Source organism: Engystomops pustulosus, chromosome 4 (assembly GCF_040894005.1).
Source record: "Engystomops pustulosus chromosome 4, aEngPut4.maternal, whole genome shotgun sequence".
NCBI classification, from domain to species: domain Eukaryota; kingdom Metazoa; phylum Chordata; class Amphibia; order Anura; family Leptodactylidae; genus Engystomops; species Engystomops pustulosus.
Window position 1 is genome coordinate 4525068 of NC_092414.1, and position 21689 is coordinate 4546756.

A 21689-nucleotide genomic window follows, 5' to 3' on the forward strand; every position below is an offset into this window, starting at 1 on the left:
TACCTGCAGCCACCACTAGGGGGAGCGCACTGTATTCTACCTGCAGTCACCACTAGGGGGAGATCACTGTATTCTACCTGCAGCCACCACTAGGGGGAGATCACTGTATTCTACCTGCAGCCACCACTAGGGGGAGATCACTGTATTCTACCTGCAGCCACCACTAGGGGGAGCGCACTGTATTCTACCTGCAGCCACCACTAGGGGGAGATCACTGTATTCTACCTGCAGCCACCACTAGGGGGAGCGCACTGTATTCTACCTGCAGCCACCACTAGGGGGAGATCACTGTATACTACCTGCAGTCACCACTAGGGGGAGATCACTATTCTACCTGCAGCCACCACTAGGGGGAGATCACTGTACTCTACCTGCAGTCACCACTAGGGGGAGATCACTGTATTCTACCTGCAGTCACCACTAGGGGTGGGGGGGTCACTGTATTCTACCTGCAGCCACCACTAGGGGGAGATCACTGTATTCTACCTGCAGCCACCACTAGGGGGAGATCACTGTATTCTACCTGCAGCCACCACTAGGGGGAGATCGCTGTATTCTACCTGCAGTCACCACTAGAGGGAGATCACTCTATTCTACCTGCAGCTACCACTAGGGGGAGATCACTGTATACTACCTGCAGTCACCACTAGGGGGAGCTCACTGTATTCTACCTGCAGTCCCCACTAGGGGGAGATCACTGTATTCTACCTGCAGCCACCACTAGGGGGAGATCACTGTATACTACCTGCAGCCACCACTAGGGGGAGATCACTGTATACTACCTGCAGCCACCACTAGGGGGAGATCACTGTATACTACCTGCAGCCACCACTAGGGGGAGATCACTGTATTCTACCTGCAGCCACCACTAGGGGGAGATCACTGTATTCTACCTGCAGCTACCACTAGGGGGAGATCACTGTATACTACCTGCAGCCACCACTAGGGGGAGCTCACTGTATTCTACCTGCAGCCACCACTAGGGGGAGATCACTGTATTCTACCTGCAGCCACCACTAGGGGGAGATCACTGTATTCTACCTGCAGCCACCACTAGGGGGAGATCACTGTATTCTACCTGCAGCCACCACTAGGGGGAGATCACTGTATTCTACCTGCAGCCACCACTAGAGGGAGATCACTGTATTCTACCTGCAGCCACCACTAGGGGGAGCGCACTGTATTCTACCTGCAGTCACCACTAGGGGGAGATCACTGTATTCTACCTGCAGCCACCACTAGGGGGAGCGCACTGTATTCTACCTGCAGCCACCACTAGGGGGAGCGCACTGTATTCTACCTGCAGCCACCACTAGGGGGAGATCACTGTATTCTACCTGCAGCCACCAGGAGGGGGAGATCACTGTATACTACCTGCAGCCACCACTAGGGGGAGATCACTGTATACTACCTGCAGCCACCACTAGAGGGAGATCACTGTATACTACCTGCAGCCACCACTAGGGGGAGATCACTGTATTCTACCTGCAGTCACCACTAGGGGGAGATCACTGTATTCTACCTGCAGCCACCACTAGGGGGAGATCACTGTATTCTACCTGCAGCCACCAATAGGGGGAGATCACTGTATACTACCTGCAGTCACCACTAGGGGGAGCGCACTGTATTCTACCTGCAGTCACCACTAGGGGGAGATCACTATTCTACCTGCAGCCACCACTAGGGGGAGATCACTGTACTCTACCTGCAGTCACCACTAGAGGGAGCTCACTGTATTCTACCTGCAGCCACCACTAGGGGGAGATCACTGTATTCTACCTGCAGTCACCACTAGGGGGAGATCACTGTATACTACCTGCAGTCACCACTAGGGGGAGATCACTGTATACTACCTGCAGTCACCACTAGGGGGAGATCACTGTATACTACCTGCAGCCACCACTAGGGGGAGATCACTGTATACTACCTGCAGCCACCACTAGGGGGAGATCACTGTATACTACCTGCAGTCACCACTAGGGGGAGATCACTGTATTCTACCTGCAGCCATCACTAGGGGGAGATCACTGTATTCTACCTGCAGTCACCACTAGGGGGAGATCACTGTATACTACCTGCCGCCACCACTAGAGGGAGCTCACTGTATTCTACCTGCAGCCACCAATAGGGGGAGATCACTGTATACTACCTGCAGTCACCACTAGGGGGAGCTCACTGTATTCTACCTGCAGCTACCACTAGGGGGAGATCACTGTATACTACCTGCAGCCACCACTAAAGGGAGATCACTCTATTCTACCTGCAGCCACCACTAGAGGGAGCTCACTGTATTCTACCTGCAGCCACCAATAGGGGGAGATCACTGTATACTACCTGCAGTCACCACTAGGGGGAGCTCACTGTATTCTACCTGCAGCTACCACTAGGGGGAGATCACTGTATACTACCTGCAGCCACCACTAAAGGGAGATCACTCTATTCTACCTGCAGTCACCACTAGGGGGAGATCACTGTATACTACCTGCAGCCACCACTAGGGGGAGATCACTGTATACTACCTGCAGTCACCACTAGGGGGAGCTCACTGTATTCTACCTGCAGTCAACACTAGGGGGAGATCACTGTATACTACCTGCAGCCACCACTAGGGGGAGATCACTGTATTCTACCTGCAGTCACCACTAGGGGGAGCTCACTGTATTCTACCTGCAGTCACCACTAGGGGGAGATCACTGTATACTACCTGCAGCCACCACTAGGGGGAGATCACTGTATTCTACCTGCAGTCACCACTAGGGGGAGCTCACTGTATTCTACCTGCAGTCACCACTAGGGGGAGATCACTGTATACTACCTGCAGCCACCACTAGGGGGAGATCACTGTATACTACCTGCAGCCACCACTAGGGGGAGATCACTGTATTCTACCTGCAGCCACCACTAGGGGGAGATCACTGTATTCTACCTGCAGCTACCACTAGGGGGAGATCACTGTATTCTACCTGCAGCCACCACTAGGGGGAGATCACTGTATTCTACCTGCAGCCACCACTAGGGGGAGATCACTGTATACTACCTGCAGTCACCACTAGGGGGAGATCACTGTATTCTACCTGCAGCCACCACTAGGGGGAGATCACTGTATTCTACCTGCAGCCACCACTAGGGGGAGATCACTGTATTCTACCTGCAGCCACCACTAGGGGGAGATCGCTGTATTCTACCTGCAGTCACCACTAGAGGGAGATCACTCTATTCTACCTGCAGCCACCACTAGGGGGAGATCACTGTATACTACCTGCAGTCACCACTAGGGGGAGATCACTGTATTCTACCTGCAGCCACCACTAGGGGGAGATCACTGTATACTACCTGCAGCCACCACTAGGGGGAGATCACTGTATTCTACCTGCAGTCACCACTAGGGGGAGCTCACTGTATTCTACCTGCAGTCACCACTAGGGGGAGATCACTGTATACTACCTGCAGCCACCACTAGGGGGAGATCACTGTATACTACCTGCAGCCACCACTAGGGGGAGATCACTGTATTCTACCTGCAGTCACCACTAGGGGGAGATCACTGTATTCTACCTGCAGCTACCACTAGGGGGAGATCACTGTATACTACCTGCAGCCACCACTAGGGGGAGCTCACTGTATTCTACCTGCAGCCACCACTAGGGGGAGATCACTGTATTCTACCTGCAGCCACCACTAGGGGGAGATCACTGTATTCTACCTGCAGCCACCACTAGGGGGAGATCACTGTATTCTACCTGCAGCCACCACTAGGGGGAGATCACTGTATTCTACCTGCAGCCACCACTAGGGGGAGATCACTGTATTCTACCTGCAGCCACCACTAGGGGGAGATCACTGTATTCTACCTGCAGTCACCACTAGGGGGAGATCACTGTAATCTACCTGCAGCCACCACTAGGGGGAGATCACTGTATTCTACCTGCAGCCACCACTAGGGGGAGATCACTGTATTCTACCTGCAGCCACCAATAGGGGGAGATCACTGTATACTACCTGCAGTCACCACTAGGGGGAGATCACTGTATTCTACCTGCAGTCACCACTAGGGGGAGATCACTGTATTCTACCTGCAGCCACCACTAGGGGGAGATCACTGTATTCTACCTGCAGCCACCACTAGGGGGAGATCACTGTAATCTACCTGCAGCCACCACTAGGGGGAGATCACTGTAATCTACCCGCAGCCACCACTAGGGGGAGATCACTGTATTCTACCTGCAGCCACCACTAGGGGGAGATCACTGTATTCTACCTGCAGTCACCACTAGGGGGAGATCACTGTATTCTACCTGCAGCCACCACTAGGGGGAGATCACTGTATTCTACCTGCAGCCACCACTAGGGGGAGATCACTGTATTCTACCTGCAGCCACCACTAGAGGGAGATCACTGTATTCTACCTGCAGTCACCACTAGGGGGAGATCACTGTATTCTACCTGCAGCCACCACTAGGGGGAGATCACTGTATTCTACCTGCAGCCACCAATAGGGGGAGATCACTGTATACTACCTGCAGTCACCACTAGGGGGAGCGCACTGTATTCTACCTGCAGTCACCACTAGGGGGAGATCACTATTCTACCTGCAGCCACCACTAGGGGGAGATCACTGTATTCTACCTGCAGTCACCACTAGAGGGAGCTCACTGTATTCTACCTGCAGCCACCACTAGGGGGAGATCACTGTATACTACCTGCAGTCACCACTAGGGGGAGATCACTGTATTCTACCTGCAGCCACCACTAGGGGGAGATCACTGTATTCTACCTGCAGCCACCACTAGGGGGAGATCACTGTATACTACCTGCAGTCACCACTAGGGGGAGCTCACTGTATTCTACCTGCAGCCACCACTAGGGGGAGATCACTGTATTCTACCTGCAGTCACCACTAGGGGGAGATCACTGTATACTACCTGCAGTCACCACTAGGGGGAGATCACTGTATACTACCTGCAGTCACCACTAGGGGGAGATCACTGTATACTACCTGCAGCCACCACTAGGGGGAGATCACTGTATACTACCTGCAGCCACCACTAGGGGGAGATCACTGTATACTACCTGCAGTCACCACTAGGGGGAGATCACTGTATTCTACCTGCAGCCATCACTAGGGGGAGATCACTGTATTCTACCTGCAGTCACCACTAGGGGGAGATCACTGTATACTACCTGCCGCCACCACTAGAGGGAGCTCACTGTATTCTACCTGCAGCCACCAATAGGGGGAGATCACTGTATACTACCTGCAGTCACCACTAGGGGGAGCTCACTGTATTCTACCTGCAGCTACCACTAGGGGGAGATCACTGTATACTACCTGCAGCCACCACTAAAGGGAGATCACTCTATTCTACCTGCAGCCACCACTAGGGGGAGATCACTGTATACTACCTGCAGCCACCACTAAAGGGAGATCACTCTATTCTACCTGCAGCCACCACTAGAGGGAGCTCACTGTATTCTACCTGCAGCCACCAATAGGGGGAGATCACTGTATACTACCTGCAGTCACCACTAGGGGGAGCTCACTGTATTCTACCTGCAGCTACCACTAGGGGGAGATCACTGTATACTACCTGCAGCCACCACTAAAGGGAGATCACTCTATTCTACCTGCAGCCACCACTAGGGGGAGATCACTGTATACTACCTGCAGCCACCACTAGGGGGAGCTCACTGTATACTACCTGCAGCCACCACTAGGGGGAGCTCACTGTATTCTACCTGCAGCCACCACTAGGGGGAGCGCACTGTATTCTACCTGCAGTCACCACTAGAGGGAGATCACTGTATTCTACCTGCAGCCACCACTAGGGGGAGATCACTGTATTCTACCTGCAGTCACCACTAGGGGGAGCTCACTGTATTCTACCTGCAGCCACCACTAGGGGGAGCTCACTGTATTCTACCTGCAGTCACCACTAGGGGGAGCTCACTGTATTCTACCTGCAGTCACCACTAGGGGGAGATCACTGTATTCTACCTGCAGTCACCACTAGGGGGAGCTCACTGTATTCTACCTGCAGCCACCACTAGGGGGAGATCACTGTATTCTACCTGCAGCCACCACTAGGGGGAGATCACTGTATTCTACCTGCAGTCACCACTAGGGGGAGCTCACTGTATTCTACCTGCAGCCACCACTAGGGGGAGATCACTGTATTCTACCTGCAGCCACCACTAGGGGGAGATCACTGTATTCTACCTGCAGCCACCACTAGGGGGAGATCACTGTATTCTACCTGCAGTCACCACTAGGGGGAGCTCACTGTATTCTACCTGCAGCCACCACTAGGGGGAGATCACTGTATACTACCTGCAGCCACCACTAGGGGGAGATCACTGTATTCTACCTGCAGTCACCACTAGGGGGAGATCACTGTATTCTACCTGCAGTCACCACTAGGGGGAGCTCACTGTATTCTACCTGCAGCCACCACTAGGGGGAGATCACTGTATTCTACCTGCAGTCACCACTAGGGGGAGCTCACTGTATTCTACCTGCAGTCACCACTAGGGGGAGATCACTGTATTCTACCTGCAGCCACCACTAGGGGGAGATCACTGTATTCTACCTGCAGCCACCACTAGGGGGAGCGCACTGTATTCTACCTGCAGTCACCACTAGGGGGAGATCACTGTATTCTACCTGCAGCCACCACTAGGGGGAGATCACTGTATTCTACCTGCAGCCACCACTAGGGGGAGATCACTGTATTCTACCTGCAGCCACCACTAGGGGGAGCGCACTGTATTCTACCTGCAGCCACCACTAGGGGGAGATCACTGTATTCTACCTGCAGCCACCACTAGGGGGAGCGCACTGTATTCTACCTGCAGCCACCACTAGGGGGAGATCACTGTATACTACCTGCAGTCACCACTAGGGGGAGATCACTATTCTACCTGCAGCCACCACTAGGGGGAGATCACTGTACTCTACCTGCAGTCACCACTAGGGGGAGATCACTGTATTCTACCTGCAGTCACCACTAGGGGTGGGGGGGTCACTGTATTCTACCTGCAGCCACCACTAGGGGGAGATCACTGTATTCTACCTGCAGCTACCACTAGGGGGAGATCACTGTATTCTACCTGCAGTCACCACTAGGGGGAGATCACTGTATTCTACCTGCAGCCACCACTAGGGGGAGATCGCTGTATTCTACCTGCAGTCACCACTAGAGGGAGATCACTCTATTCTACCTGCAGCTACCACTAGGGGGAGATCACTGTATACTACCTGCAGTCACCACTAGGGGGAGCTCACTGTATTCTACCTGCAGTCACCACTAGGGGGAGATCACTGTATTCTACCTGCAGCCACCACTAGAGGGAGATCACTGTATTCTACCTGCAGCCACCACTAGGGGGAGATCACTGTATTCTACCTGCAGTCACCACTAGGGGGAGCTCACTGTATTCTACCTGCAGTCACCACTAGGGGGAGCTCACTGTATTCTACCTGCAGTCACCACTAGGGGGAGCTCACTGTATTCTATCTGCAGCCACCACTAGGGGGAGATCACTGTATTCTACCTGCAGTCACCACTAGGGGGAGATCACTGTATTCTACCTGCAGCCACCACTAGGGGGAGATCACTGTATACTACCTGCAGCCACCACTAGGGGGAGCTCACTGTATTCTACCTGCAGTCACCACTAGAGGGAGATCACTGTATTCTACCTGCAGTCACCACTAGGGGGAGCTCACTGTATTCTACCTGCAGTCACCACTAGGGGGAGCTCACTGTATTCTATCTGCAGCCACCACTAGGGGGAGATCACTGTATTCTACCTGCAGTCACCACTAGGGGGAGATCACTGTATTCTACCTGCAGCCACCACTAGGGGGAGATCACTGTATACTACCTGCAGCCACCACTAGAGGGAGATCACTGTATTCTACCTGCAGCCACCAATAGGGGGAGCTCACTGTATTCTACCTGCAGCCACCACTAGGGGGAGATCACTGTATTCTACCTGCAGCCACCACTAGGGGGAGATCACTGTATACTACCTGCAGCCACCACTAGGGGGAGATCACTGTATTCTACCTGCAGTCACCACTAGGGGGAGATCACTGTATTCTACCTGCAGCCACCACTAGGGGGAGATCACTGTATACTACCTGCAGCCACCACTAGGGGGAGATCACTGTATTCTACCTGCAGCCACCACTAGGGGGAGATCACTGTATTCTACCTGCAGCCACCACTAGGGGGAGATCACTGTATTCTACCTGCAGCCACCACTAGGGGGAGATCACTGTATTCTACCTGCAGCCACCACTAGGGGGAGATCACTGTATTCTACCTGCAGTCACCACTAGGGGGAGATCACTGTATTCTACCTGCAGCCACCACTAGGGGGAGATCACTGTATACTACCTGCAGCCACCACTAGGGGGAGATCACTGTATACTACCTGCAGTCACCACTAGGGGGAGATCACTGTATTCTACTGCAGCCACCACTAGGGGGAGATCACTGTATACTACCTGCAGCCACCACTAGGGGGAGATCACTGTATTCTACCTGCAGCCACCACTAGGGGGAGCTCACTGTATTCTACCTGCAGCCACCACTAGGGGGAGCTCACTGTATTCTACCTGCAGCCACCACTAGGGGGAGCTCACTGTATACTACCTGCAGCCACCACTAGGGGGAGATCACTGTATTCTACCTGCAGCCACCACTAGGGGGAGCTCACTGTATTCTACCTGCAGTCACCACTAGAGGGAGATCACTGTATTCTACCTGCAGCCACCACTAGGGGGAGATCACTGTATTCTACCTGCAGTCACCACTAGGGGGAGATTACTGTATTCTACCTGCAGTCACCACTAGGGGGAGATCACTGTATTCTACCTGCAGCCACCACTAGGGGGAGATCACTGTATTCTACCTGCAGTCACCACTAGGGGGAGCTCACTGTATTCTACCTGCAGTCACCACTAGGGGGAGATCACTGTATTCTACCTGCAGTCACCACTAGGGGGAGATCACTGTATTCTACCTGCAGCCACCACTAGGGGGAGCTCACTGTATACTACCTGCAGTCACCACTAGGGGGAGATCACTGTATTCTACCTGCAGCCACCACTAGGGGGAGCTCACTGTATTCTACCTGCAGTCACCACTAGGGGGAGATCACTGTATTCTACCTGCAGTCACCACTAGAGGGAGATCACTGTATTCTACCTGCAGCCACCACTAGGGGGAGAGCACTGTATTCTACCTGCAGCCACCACTAGGGGGAGATCACTGTATTCTACCTGCAGTCACCACTAGAGGGAGATCACTGTATTCTACCGGCAGCCACCACTAGGGGGAGATCACTGTATTCTACCTGCAGTCACCACTAGGGGGAGATTACTGTATTCTACCTGCAGTCACCACTAGGGGGAGATCACTGTATACTACCTGCCGCCACCACTAGGGGGAGATCACTGTATTCTACCTGCAGCCACCACTAGGGGGAGATCACTGTATTCTACCTGCAGTCACCACTAGGGGGAGATCACTGTATACTACCTGCCGCCACCACTAGGGGGAGATCACTGTATTCTACCTGCAGCCACCACTAGGGGGAGATCACTGTATTCTACCTGCAGCCACCACTAGGGGGAGATCACTGTATTCTACCTGCAGCCACCACTAGGGGGAGATCACTGTATGCTACCTGCAGCCACCACTAGGGGGAGATCACTGTATTCTACCTGCAGCCACCACTAGGGGGAGATCACTGTATTCTACCTGCAGTCACCACTAGGGGAGATCACTGTAATCTACCTGCAGCCACCACTAGGGGGAGATCACTGTATTCTACCTGCAGCCACCACTAGGGGGAGATCCCTGTATTCTACCTGCAGTCACCACTAGGGGGAGATCACTGTAATCTACCTGCAGCCACCACTAGGGGGAGATCACTGTATTCTACCTGCAGCCACCACTAGGGGGAGATCCCTGTATTCTACCTGCAGCCACCACTAGGGGGAGATCACTGTATTCTACCTGCAGTCACCACTAGGGGAGATCACTGTAATCTACCTGCAGCCACCACTAGGGGGAGATCACTGTATTCTACCTGCAGCCACCACTAGGGGGAGATCCCTGTATTCTACCTGCAGCCACCACTAGGGGGAGATCACTGTAATCTACCTGCAGCCACCACTAGGGGGAGATCACTGTATTCTACCTGCAGTCACCACTAGGGGAGATCACTGTAATCTACCTGCAGCCAACACTAGGGGGAGCTCACTGTATTCTACCTGCAGCCACCACTAGGGGGAGCTCACTGTATTCTACCTGCAGTCACCACTAGGGGGAGATCACTGTATTCTACCTGCAGTCAACACTAGGGGAGATCACTGTAATCTACCTGCAGCCACCACTAGGGGAGATCACTGTATTCTACCTGCAGCCACCACTAGGGGGAGATCACTGTATTCTACCTGCAGTCACCACTAGGGGGAGATCACTGTATTCTACCTGCAGTCACCACTAGGGGGAGATTACTGTATTCTACCTGCAGTCACCACTAGGGGGAGATCACTGTATACTACCTGCAGCCACCACTAGGGGGAGATCACTGTATACTACCTGCAGTCACCACTAGAGGGAGATCACTGTATTCTACCGGCAGCCACCACTAGGGGGAGAGCACTGTATTCTACCTGCAGTCACCACTAGGGGGAGATTACTGTATTCTACCTGCAGCCACCACTAGGGGGAGATCACTGTATTCTACCTGCAGTCACCACTAGGGGGAGATTACTGTATTCTACCTGCAGTCACCACTAGGGGGAGATCACTGTATACTACCTGCCGCCACCACTAGGGGGAGATCACTGTATTCTACCTGCAGCCACCACTAGGGGGAGATCACTGTATTCTACCTGCAGTCACCACTAGGGGGAGATCACTGTATACTACCTGCCGCCACCACTAGGGGGAGATCACTGTATTCTACCTGCAGCCACCACTAGGGGGAGATCACTGTATTCTACCTGCAGCCACCACTAGGGGGAGATCACTGTATTCTACCTGCAGCCACCACTAGGGGGAGATCACTGTATGCTACCTGCAGCCACCACTAGGGGGAGATCACTGTATTCTACCTGCAGCCACCACTAGGGGGAGATCACTGTATTCTACCTGCAGTCACCACTAGGGGAGATCACTGTATTCTACCTGCAGTCACCACTAGGGGAGATCACTGTAATCTACCTGCAGCCAACACTAGGGGGAGCTCACTGTATTCTACCTGCAGCCACCACTAGGGGGAGCTCACTGTATTCTACCTGCAGTCACCACTAGGGGGAGATCACTGTATTCTACCTGCAGTCAACACTAGGGGAGATCACTGTAATCTACCTGCAGCCACCACTAGGGGAGATCACTGTATTCTACCTGCAGCCACCACTAGGGGGAGATCACTGTATACTACCTGCAGTCACCACTAGGGGGAGATCACTGTATACTACCTGCAGCCACCACTAGGGGGAGATCACTGTATACTACCTGCAGCCACCACTAGGGGGAGATCATTGTATGCTACCTGCAGCCACCACTAGGGGGAGATCACTGTATTCTACCTGCAGTCACCACTAGGGGGAGATCACTGTATTCTACCTGCAGTCACCACTAGGGGGAGATTACTGTATTCTACCTGCAGTCACCACTAGGGGGAGATCACTGTATACTACCTGCAGCCACCACTAGGTGGTGGAGTGAACACGTGTGTTGTATTCTTGCAGGATAACGGGATCACCATGGCGGACACCATCAGCAGTGCACAGGTGAGACGCTCCCATCTCTTACATGTTACATGGGATTCATGGCTACATCCAGACTCCTGATTCTCCCATTTATTCTATTACAGGAGCTCGATAAAGAAAACTGTCCGGATCCACTGGAGCAAAACCGAACCAAAGAGACGTCAGTGATGCCACGAAATCCACTACAGGTAATGGGGACCTTTGACCCTGCTTGAGTTGATGGCTATGGCACCTATAAAGATGTATAGAAATAAAGCAGCCGGGGAGAAGGGTCATTGCTCCGGTATGTACAGGCTGATTGGGATTGTAATAAGAGGGTCCTAACAGTATAACATGCACCTTCTCCTCACAACATGGGGACCACTGACCTGGACGGAGATGGATGATGGGTTTGGACACCTATAAAGATGTATGGTGAATATAGGTGCATTGTCCGTGTATAATGCGCTGTGTGGGGGGTCACTAAGATCCTGCACCCGATATCCTGCATGTGTCGCTTCCCCGCTCAGGTCCCCGGAGTTCACCTTCTTCTTCGTGGTGCATGTAAGTGCATTGTCCGTGTATAATGCGCTGTGCGGGGAGTGACTAAGATCCTGCGCCCGATATCCTGCATGTGTCACTTCCCCGCTCAGGTCCCCGGAGTTCACCTTCTTCTTCGTGGTGCATGTAAGTGCATTGTCCGTGTATAATGCGCTGTGCGGGGAGTCACTAAGATCCTGCGCCTGATATCCTGCATGTGTCACTTCCCCGCTCAGGTCCCCGGAGATCACCTTCTTCTTCCTGGTGCATGTAAGTGCATTGTCCGTGTATAATGCGCTGTGCGGGGAGTCACTAAGATCGTGCGTCCGATATCCTGCATGTGTCACATCCCCGCTCAGGTCCCTGGAGTTCACCTTCTTCTTCCTGGTGCATGTAAGTGCATTGTCCGTGTATAATGCGCTGTGCCGGGAGTCACTAAGATCCTGCGCCCGATATCCTGCATGTGTCACTTCCCCGCTCAGGTCCCCGGAGTTCACCTTCTTCTTCCTGGTGCATGTAAGTGCATTGTCCGTGTATAATGCGCTGTGCGGGGAGTCACTAAGATCCTGCGCCCGATATCCTGCATGTGTCACTTCCCCGCTCAGGTCCCCGGAGTTCACCTTCTTCTTCCTGGTGCATGTAAGTGCATTGTCCGTGTATAATGCGCTGTGCGGGGAGTCACTAAGATTGTGCGCCCGATATCCTGCATGTGTCGCTTCCCCGCTCAGGTCCCCGGAGTTCACCTTCTTCTTCCTGGTGCATGTAAGTGCATTGTCCGTGTATAATGCGCTGTGCGGGGAGTCACTAAGATCGTGCACCCGATATCCTGCATGTGTCGCTTCCCCGCTCAGGTCCCCGGAGTTCTCCTTCTTCTTCCTGGTGCATGTAAGTGCATTGTCTGTGTATAATGCGCTGTGCAGGGAGTCACTAAGATCCTGCGCCCAATATCCTGCATGTGTCGCTTCCCCGCTCAGGTCCCTGGAGTTCACCTTCTTCTTCCTGGTGCATGTAAGTGCATTGTCCGTGTATAATGTGCTGTGCGGGGAGTCACTAAGATCCTGCATCCGATATCCTGCATGTGTCGCTTCCCTGCTAAGGTCCCCGGAGTTCACCTTCTTCCTCCCGGTGCATGTAAGTGCATTGTCCGTGTATAATGCGCTGTGCAGGGAGTTACTAAGATCCTACGCCCGATATCCTGCATGTGTCTCTTCCCCGCTCAGGTCCCCGGACTTCACCTTTTCTTCCCGGTGCATGTAAGTGCATTGTCCGTGTATAATGCGCTGTGCGGGGAGTCACTAAGATCCTGCGCCCAATATCCTGCATGTGTCGCTTCCCCGCTCAGGTCCCAGGAGTTCACCTTCTTCTTCCTGGTGCATGTAAGTGCATTGTCCGTGTATAATGCGCTGTGCGGGGAGTCACTAAGATCCTGTGCCCGATATCCTGCATGTGTCGCTTCCCCGCTCAGGTCCCAGGAGTTCACCTTCTTCTTCCTGGTGCATGTAAGTGCATTGTCCGTGTATAATGCGCTGTGCGGGGAGTCACTAAGATCCTGTGCCCGATATCCTGCATGTGTCGCTTCCCCGCTCAGGTCCCCGGAGTTCACCTTCTTCTTCCCGGTGCATGTAAGTGTATTGTCCGTGTATAATGCGCTGTGCAAGGAGTCACTAAGATCCTGCACCCGATATCCTGCATGTGTCGCTTCCCCGCTCAGGTCCCTGGGGTTCACCTTCTTCTTCCTGGTGCATGTAAGTGAATTGGATGCAACGTAATTTGGGGGGGCGTAATCTGGGCTCAGTCAGAATCAGTCAGATCTGATTTCTGTCACATTATAGCAGCCGCGCCACAATCCGATTGCGTGTGATGCAATCCTAGCCCAGTCCCCTGTTATAACCTGTGCAATGCCTTAAAACGGCGACCAATTCGACGAAAGTGCCATCCGCGACCCCTGGTAAATTAGCTCTATTGTCTTAAAGGAAACATTAAATGTCTAAGAATCCTAAGTGCACGATCCTGTTCCGTGTCTAATCACATATGTAACTTACCAACAAACTCAGAGGAATCTACTCCCCACCATGAGAAATCTGTAAGGAAAACACGTGCGTTACACGGCGGCTGCCGGACATCGTCCATCGTCCAACAATTCTACAAGTGACTTGTTTTCATTCATTCTCCAGGAGTCCGGGCAAATTATGGCTGAAAAAACAAATGGTTGTGATTGGTTTGATAACATTAAGAAGAAATATGCAGAAAACATGAATAAAAAGGTAAAATACCGAAGGGGGTCATTTATTTTTGGATTGATTATAAAACGGATTCATTGATTGTTACAGAATTGTTACCGTACGTCCCCTGAAGCCACGGCTAATAACGTGTGAGAAAGTTGTGTGGATTACATGTTGCGCACGTCTATTCATGTTATTTAACCCTTGTTTTCAGCTCAGTGACCAGACTCGATTTTTCGAGTTATAACTTTCGGAACACTTTCACATATCCGGGTGTTTTCTCGAAACACATTGTACTTCATGATAGCGGTAAAACAAGTGATAAGTTTTGCGTTTCATTCAGAAAAAAAATAAAAATTTGGCAAAATTTCGGAAACTTTTGACTTTTTTTTGGAAAATACATTCATTTAGGTCAAAAATGATAGGTTCCTAATGACTAAAATGATGAAATGCTCTGCAGAGTGTGATACCCAATTTCTCCCGAGTACCGATCCCCCATATGGGGGGCGCACGGCCGGGCATAGAATGAATGGTATTGTTACATTGTACTGGATATAACATTTTTATTTTTTTTTGGTGATGCGTACATATGAGGCTTATTATTTGCGGGATGAGATACAATGTATAGATAATTCATTTGGGGGTCTACAACTTATTCAGGAGATTTTATTAACTATTTGAAGGAGGACACAAACAAAATCAGCCATTTTCATTTAGGACTTTTAGTACTCCCCCCCCCCCCCCCGCCTCACCGCAACGTAAAAATAATATTTTATCTTTATTCTCACTGCGGTGATACCTTCTTATCTTTGCTCAATTTTAACGAGCAAAACCAATATTGGAGAAAATCCCACAGTTTTAACTACTGACAACTTTTTAGGGGCATAACTTCTGTATTCTTCTGTTGACAGGTCTAGTTGAGGGCTTAATTTTTTGCAAAAAGAGTTCTTTTTTTTTAGTCGTATCATATAAGGGCACGTAACTTTTTTTGATCACTTTTTAGAACATTTTTTGTGATGGTGTTTGATTAAAAATTATATATTACGGGAAGTGTTTAATATTGTTTTAGATTGTTACGGACACGGTGATATCAAATATGTACTTTTTTGTGTTTTATATACTTTATTTGGTTTTTATAAGTAGTTGGACTGATAAAATGATTTTTATTTATTTTTTTACATTTTCCACTTCTTGGCTTGAACAAGAGTTCATCCGTTCGCTTTTCCATCCTTTACGCTGCAGTACGCATGTACAGTGTAAGTAAGTGGGTATGGTGACGCCGAGGCTGATGCTGCGCATGCTCAGTTACTTACACCGAGGTCCTGCCAGGAGGCAGAACCCGGCGGGAAGAGGAGCCAGCAGTCTCGGGGCACTCACCGGGCCCTGGGCTGCAGCAGGAGGGATGGTAAGCACACCGGGAGGGGGGGTCGTCCGATCCACAGGGGACACACTTTCACACCGCAACATGTAAGGGATTAAACACCCAGGATCGGAGCTTTTTAGATCCCAGGTGTTAGTACCGGGTAACCGATGTCCCGAAGTCTTCTTCTGACGCGCTGTCTAAAGGCGGCGCATCAGGAAAAGTACCCTTAATGACCGCCGTAGAATCCTGATAGGGTGGCCATTAAGGGGTTAATTCTGTGCCATGATGAACTTGTGCCGTCTATGGGATGGAGTGTCAGACCCTACAGGTCCTATAAGCACTACAGCAGAAGGGCAGGACACCCCACACCTCCAGGTAAAGGAATGACCAGGCTGAGGAACCTAAATTATGCCCAGTAGTGGGAGCGAGACGCCCGTTAGTAACTTCTGAAGAACCTGGTCAGTGAGGACCAGCCACCAGGAATGATGGGGCTCCATAGGAGGAATATCACCGTCTGTCACCTTTACCCTATCAGATGTTTATACTGGAAGTAGAGGACTGAGGGGGAAGCGCTGCAGACAGTCCTTACACTGTTATTGTTGAGTTTGCCCCTCGACAACCCTGGGCCTCATAGCAGCTAATGATGACCACCTATAGTAGGCCACTATCAGGGCTGCAGGGACTAGTCAAGTCCAATCTTGCATCAAGCCAAGTGGATATTGGTCAGAAGGGGCCACAGAATCCTAAACTAGAAAAATGTAAGGCCCAAAACTTCTTTCCTCAGGATAACATAGAGCCTGAATACCAATACAGAGAGTTGAATACCCATAGGGCAGTGGTGGGGAACCTATGTTGCCAGAGGTGGCACTCAGAGCCCTTTCTGTGGGCACCCGGTCCATCACCCAAGCACACCAGACAGGACCTAAACAATCTTCCTCTAGTTCCAAACAACTTAAAAGATTCAGCTTTTGGTCATATTTTGATACTTACTCGGCTACTTGTGACTGTAGGAAGAGGGAGAATGAGTAGACAGGGCCGAATTATCTTTGGAGGACCTCCTGCTGGCCCCTACAGGTCTACAGGGGGATGCTGGAAAGAAGCTAAAATTATGAAAAATTTCCATCTTTTTACTGTGTTACTGTCCTCAGGAGGCAAATATAAAGTTGTTGAACAGGGAGCAATAAGTTAAGGCTTTAATTTTTGGGTGGCACCTGGCGATAAATAAGGGGGATTTTGGGTTCAGTTTGGGCACTCGGCCGCTTAAAGGTTCGCCATCACTGGTATAGGGTGTAGTCTTACTGTGTATGAGAAGTAGAAGTCGTCTGTGTTTGCCTAATGATATCTCCCTTATTATATCTATATTCATGTCAATAACATAATGAGAAGGAGAAGAAGAGCTCTCCGGGGAGGAAAAAGCAAGCGACTACAGCACAACAAGCCAGGTCACAGTCAGCAGGGAAGGTAAGAGCCTTCCACATGAGCCACATGACTGCCGTTATCACTTTGTACCAAATAGTTCTTAAAGGGCACCTGCCACCAGGTAGATCGGGTGGTAGGTGGATGTAAGGGACGGGAGGATAGCAGCTCTTTTTAGAGCTAATCCTCACGTCCCCGCTAACTTTTAATAAACTTTATTCCCTTCATATGTAAATTTAGTTATGCGGCTACTGGGGCGTGGAGTAGCTGGGCACGAGGCTACACAGCGCAGCTACTCCACGCCCCAGTAGCCACGTTACTCCTCCTACCCTGTTGTGTGCGGCGCGCAGCTCCTCGTAGCTGCACGCCCTCTTATGACATGCTGGCGTTCTGCGCATGCACAGAACGCAGGTCCGCGGCTGAGCAGCCACAGCTCCGAGGCCGGAGCTACTGCGCATGCGCAGAACTCCGGCTTGTCGGATGCTGCGCGCCGCACACAACAGGGTAGGTGGAGTAACGTGGCTACTGGGGCGTGGAGTAGCCTCGCTGTGTAGCCTCGTGCCTGGCTACTCCACGCCCCAGTAGCCGCATAACTAAATTTACATATGAAGTTAGTGGGGACGTGAGGATTAGCTCTAAAAAGAGCCATCCTCCCGTCCCTTACATCCACCTACCTTTATAGGTAGAATCGTGGTGGTAGGTGCCCTTTAAGTTTAATTAAATGCACATAAACAATAATAACATTAAATGGAGAAAAAAACATATACGTGCCCTAAAGGGCGGCCAAAAGATTCCTGGAGAAGGGACAGATAAATGACACAAACCTTGTGATCCTGTAACCAATGTTAGTGCCTTTGGCTCTTGGCTTGGTCTGTCCTCTCATTATTATGTGGGAATCTGTTCCTTTTGGAATAGATAGACTGGTTTTTGCTTTAATCTCGCATCGTGTCATTAGGCTTCCTGAAGGTCATGTTTGAGGTTAAGGGGGGGGGGGGGGTCAAAGTAGTAAAACAGGCCTTGTTTTCCTTGTCCCATCCTAGAAAACTTATTTGTATATTACAGAGAATTCCTCAGTCCAGCATCAACGAGTCTCCAAACTCCAACATGGCAAAGTCCCCGTAAGGAGAACTCCTACTTCCCGACACTCATTATGTGACAAGTTTCTCCCATCCCTGAGGACCTCATAGCGGGAGCATTGTAGAGGCTTCACACATGGCAGGGTGTTCTTTCCGAGTCCTTGTTTGATATCTAAATTACTGTAAATGTTTTTCTTTGGTAGGGTCAACAATCGACCTTAAGGAAAAGTAAATTTGCAGACCAACACAGCGCAGGTGCGGTGGAGACAACACAAAATAAAGGACAATCAGCGGAATTCAAAGAGGTAATGTTATAAAAAAAAATGTAACTGTGCACACAAGACTTTCAACGTGACTGGACTGATCCCCCTAAGGTGGTGCCAGGTTTAGGAAAGAAACCAGATGTACATGTACAGTACAGCATTGTTAGAGCCCCCTAAAAACAAAAAAACAAGGCGGAGATTGCTGTACAGCAGACACCCACTGCTAACACCCGCTAACAGTGATAACCTTTTAAGTTACACCTTCACATTAAGGTCATGACCTCATAGTAAGGTGTCCATCTGTTCCTATGACGGATTCCCCATTTTAGTAAAAGAAAGGTTTAAAAAATCTTCAAAATGATCCTGAGGAGGTGTGGGGGCGTCATGAGAGAGACTACCCCAGAATCTCTATGGGTAATGTCTTTAATAAATTGATTGTTAGTTGAACAAAAGCAGAGACCTGATAGAAGCCGCAGGATTCAGATGGCAAGAAATATAACAGCGATGTATTACTCTCCATGCTTCCCGATGACACATTCACCATTGTTGTGCACAAATGTAATCAACCCAAGAAGAGATCACCGAATGAAACCACTGCAAGGAAAGATGAGGCGAGTGGCCCGTCCCCAGATCATGGTCCATCACATGCCCAATCGGAGCCGCCATGTGCGGACACCCCTGAGCAGCCTGTATTTGCCTCTTCACGTCTCAGCTTTAGGTTTTCATGTGATTATAAAAAAATTGCCAAAACCATCGGCCAAAAAACACTTGAGGCTCAGCTCATAAAGGATTACCAGAAGGATGTCCTGTACAAGGATCCAATGATGGCGTCAACCCATCGACTACTGACTCAACACTTAGACAATGTAGCCTTACTCAGGTACAACATTGACAATGACAGGAGCGAAACCGGGACCCTCTTCCTTCTCACTGAGACTCTTGCTCTCACCTGTTACCATGTAGTAAAATTACTCATTATGTCATTTGCCCCTCGGAATGTTGAAATAATATTCAACTATGAAAATGAAAAGAAAATCTTCCCTGGCAAATACATAAGAGTGGAATGGTATAACGAGAAGCTAGATGTTGCCTTTGTACGTGTTGAAATATCCTCCGCCTATAAGGGAGTGATAAACTATATCGCTCCTCCGCCTGAAGATGGCGCTGTCAGTATCATCGGTCACCCCGGTGGTGAACACAAACAGATCGATTGTCACTGCTCAGTGATTGCCTTCTCTAAGCATGCCCCTGACACCGTATTCTCTGACCAGTCCTACATTCACTTACTGACCAGACATTCTTATTATTGCATGAGTGATCCGACCGTGGTGACCTATGACACCTGCCTGTATTGGGGGGCTTCAGGCGCACCCGTTTTCGATAATTGTGGAGAACTCGTAGCCATGCACACCGCGGGGTATCCTGTTCACACACATCTGAAAAAGTAAAGCGTGATTGAGTACGGAAGAAGCGCGGTGGACCTCGTCATCCATGGGGCCATTTACATAACAGAGCTACGTGAACTTCTGAGAAAGCTGGTTCAGCAGAAAGAAAGTTTGTTTCGGTATCTTGAGCCCGGGGGGCACCCGCTAAACATGCAGCCAGTCATCAGAAATCTTAAAATGCAGTGGAAAATAAGTGACAGACAAACGGCTCTGATTCGCGGGATCAATGTCCGTGATGTATCTGATTCGCCTATGGATACCTCATAAACAGCAGAGGCTCCACTTATTCCCATCTACCACCCTGATCCCTGTTTAACCCTTTCAGGACTGAGCCCGTTTCAGCCTCAAGGAAGCGCAGACCATTTTTCCAATCTGCCCGGTGTCGCTATAAGTGGTTATAACTCTGGGAGCTTGAACAGATCCACGGGATTTTGAGATATTTTTCTTGAAATTAGTTAAAAAATTAGGTTGATATCTTTTTTAAATGCCAATTCTTCATCTGTATAGCTTTTTACATTTTTCCTTATTTTACTGAATAGAAAATAAATTTGGAGAAAATCTTGTTCATTTTGGCATCATCATCTTTTCATAAAGTTGTTATTTGAGCTGTATTATTTTTGGGGCACGCCACATGTTTTGATCACTTTTTAGATCATTTTTTGTTAAGGATATTGATGAAAAATAATATTATTTATTTAATATTTTTATGAATCTTTTTTTTACTTTTACGCCAATCAAGAAGGATTCTGTTACGGACGCTGAGATACCAAATACAAGGGTTTTTTTTTTTGTTTGTGTATTTTATACTTTTATACTAATTTTAGGGAATTTTGACTTTATTTTTTAATGTTTTTCACTTTATATGCACACTTGGATCTGAACCAACAATGCTCTGATCCAACAGAAGGATCAAAATTGGTCTGACTTACGATAGATCAGGTCCCCAGAGCACTTGCCAGACCCTGTGGCTGTCACTAAGAGAATCCTCCCAATAAGTGGCATAGAGGTCGATCCTTGCCACCAACATGTAAGAGGTTATCTCACGCAATTGGAGACATCGTGGGTGTAAGAGCGGAGTGTCAGCTGCATCTGTGAGACTAAGAGAAGTACCTGCCCACTGGGATGTATTATTACGTCAGGGTTTAACCAGTTCCAAGTTACCCACTATATTTGTCTATTGTAATGAAGACCCTAATCATTTCCATTGCATTATTAGAACAAATAAAGCCAATTATAATAAATATTATACTTCTTTACTGGATGCCTGAAAAAAACCCAATTTTTTATCATTTTTATCTTGTATTGTAATCACCCTTGATAGTACTAATCCTATATACCTTATATACTCGAGTATAAGCCTAGTTTTTCAGAACAAAATTCGTGCTAAAAACCTGCAACTCGGCTTGTACTCGAGTCAACTAAAAAAATAAAGTCAAAACTCACCTTTCTGACATCACCTGTAGGTCCTCTCCTGTCTGAGACAGTCTGTGACAGAAGAGGACCTATGGGCAGGCTGTATGCTACAGGGGCTGGGCAGGCTGTATACTACAGGGGGCTGGGCAGGCTGTATGCTACAGGGGGCTGGGCAGGC

General features: G+C 49.9%; 1 protein-coding gene across 1 annotated transcript; it reads left to right on the forward strand.

The window, feature by feature from the left end:
- Window positions 1-19032: 19032 nt before the first annotated feature.
- Window positions 19033-20519, forward strand: LOC140128832 (serine protease FAM111A-like). The gene has a single exon (XM_072150536.1). The coding sequence runs from the start codon at window positions 19172-19174 to the stop codon at window positions 20099-20101; it is 930 nt and encodes a 309-aa protein (XP_072006637.1). The 5' UTR covers window positions 19033-19171; the 3' UTR covers window positions 20102-20519.
- The last annotated feature ends 1170 nt before the right edge of the window (window positions 20520-21689 follow it).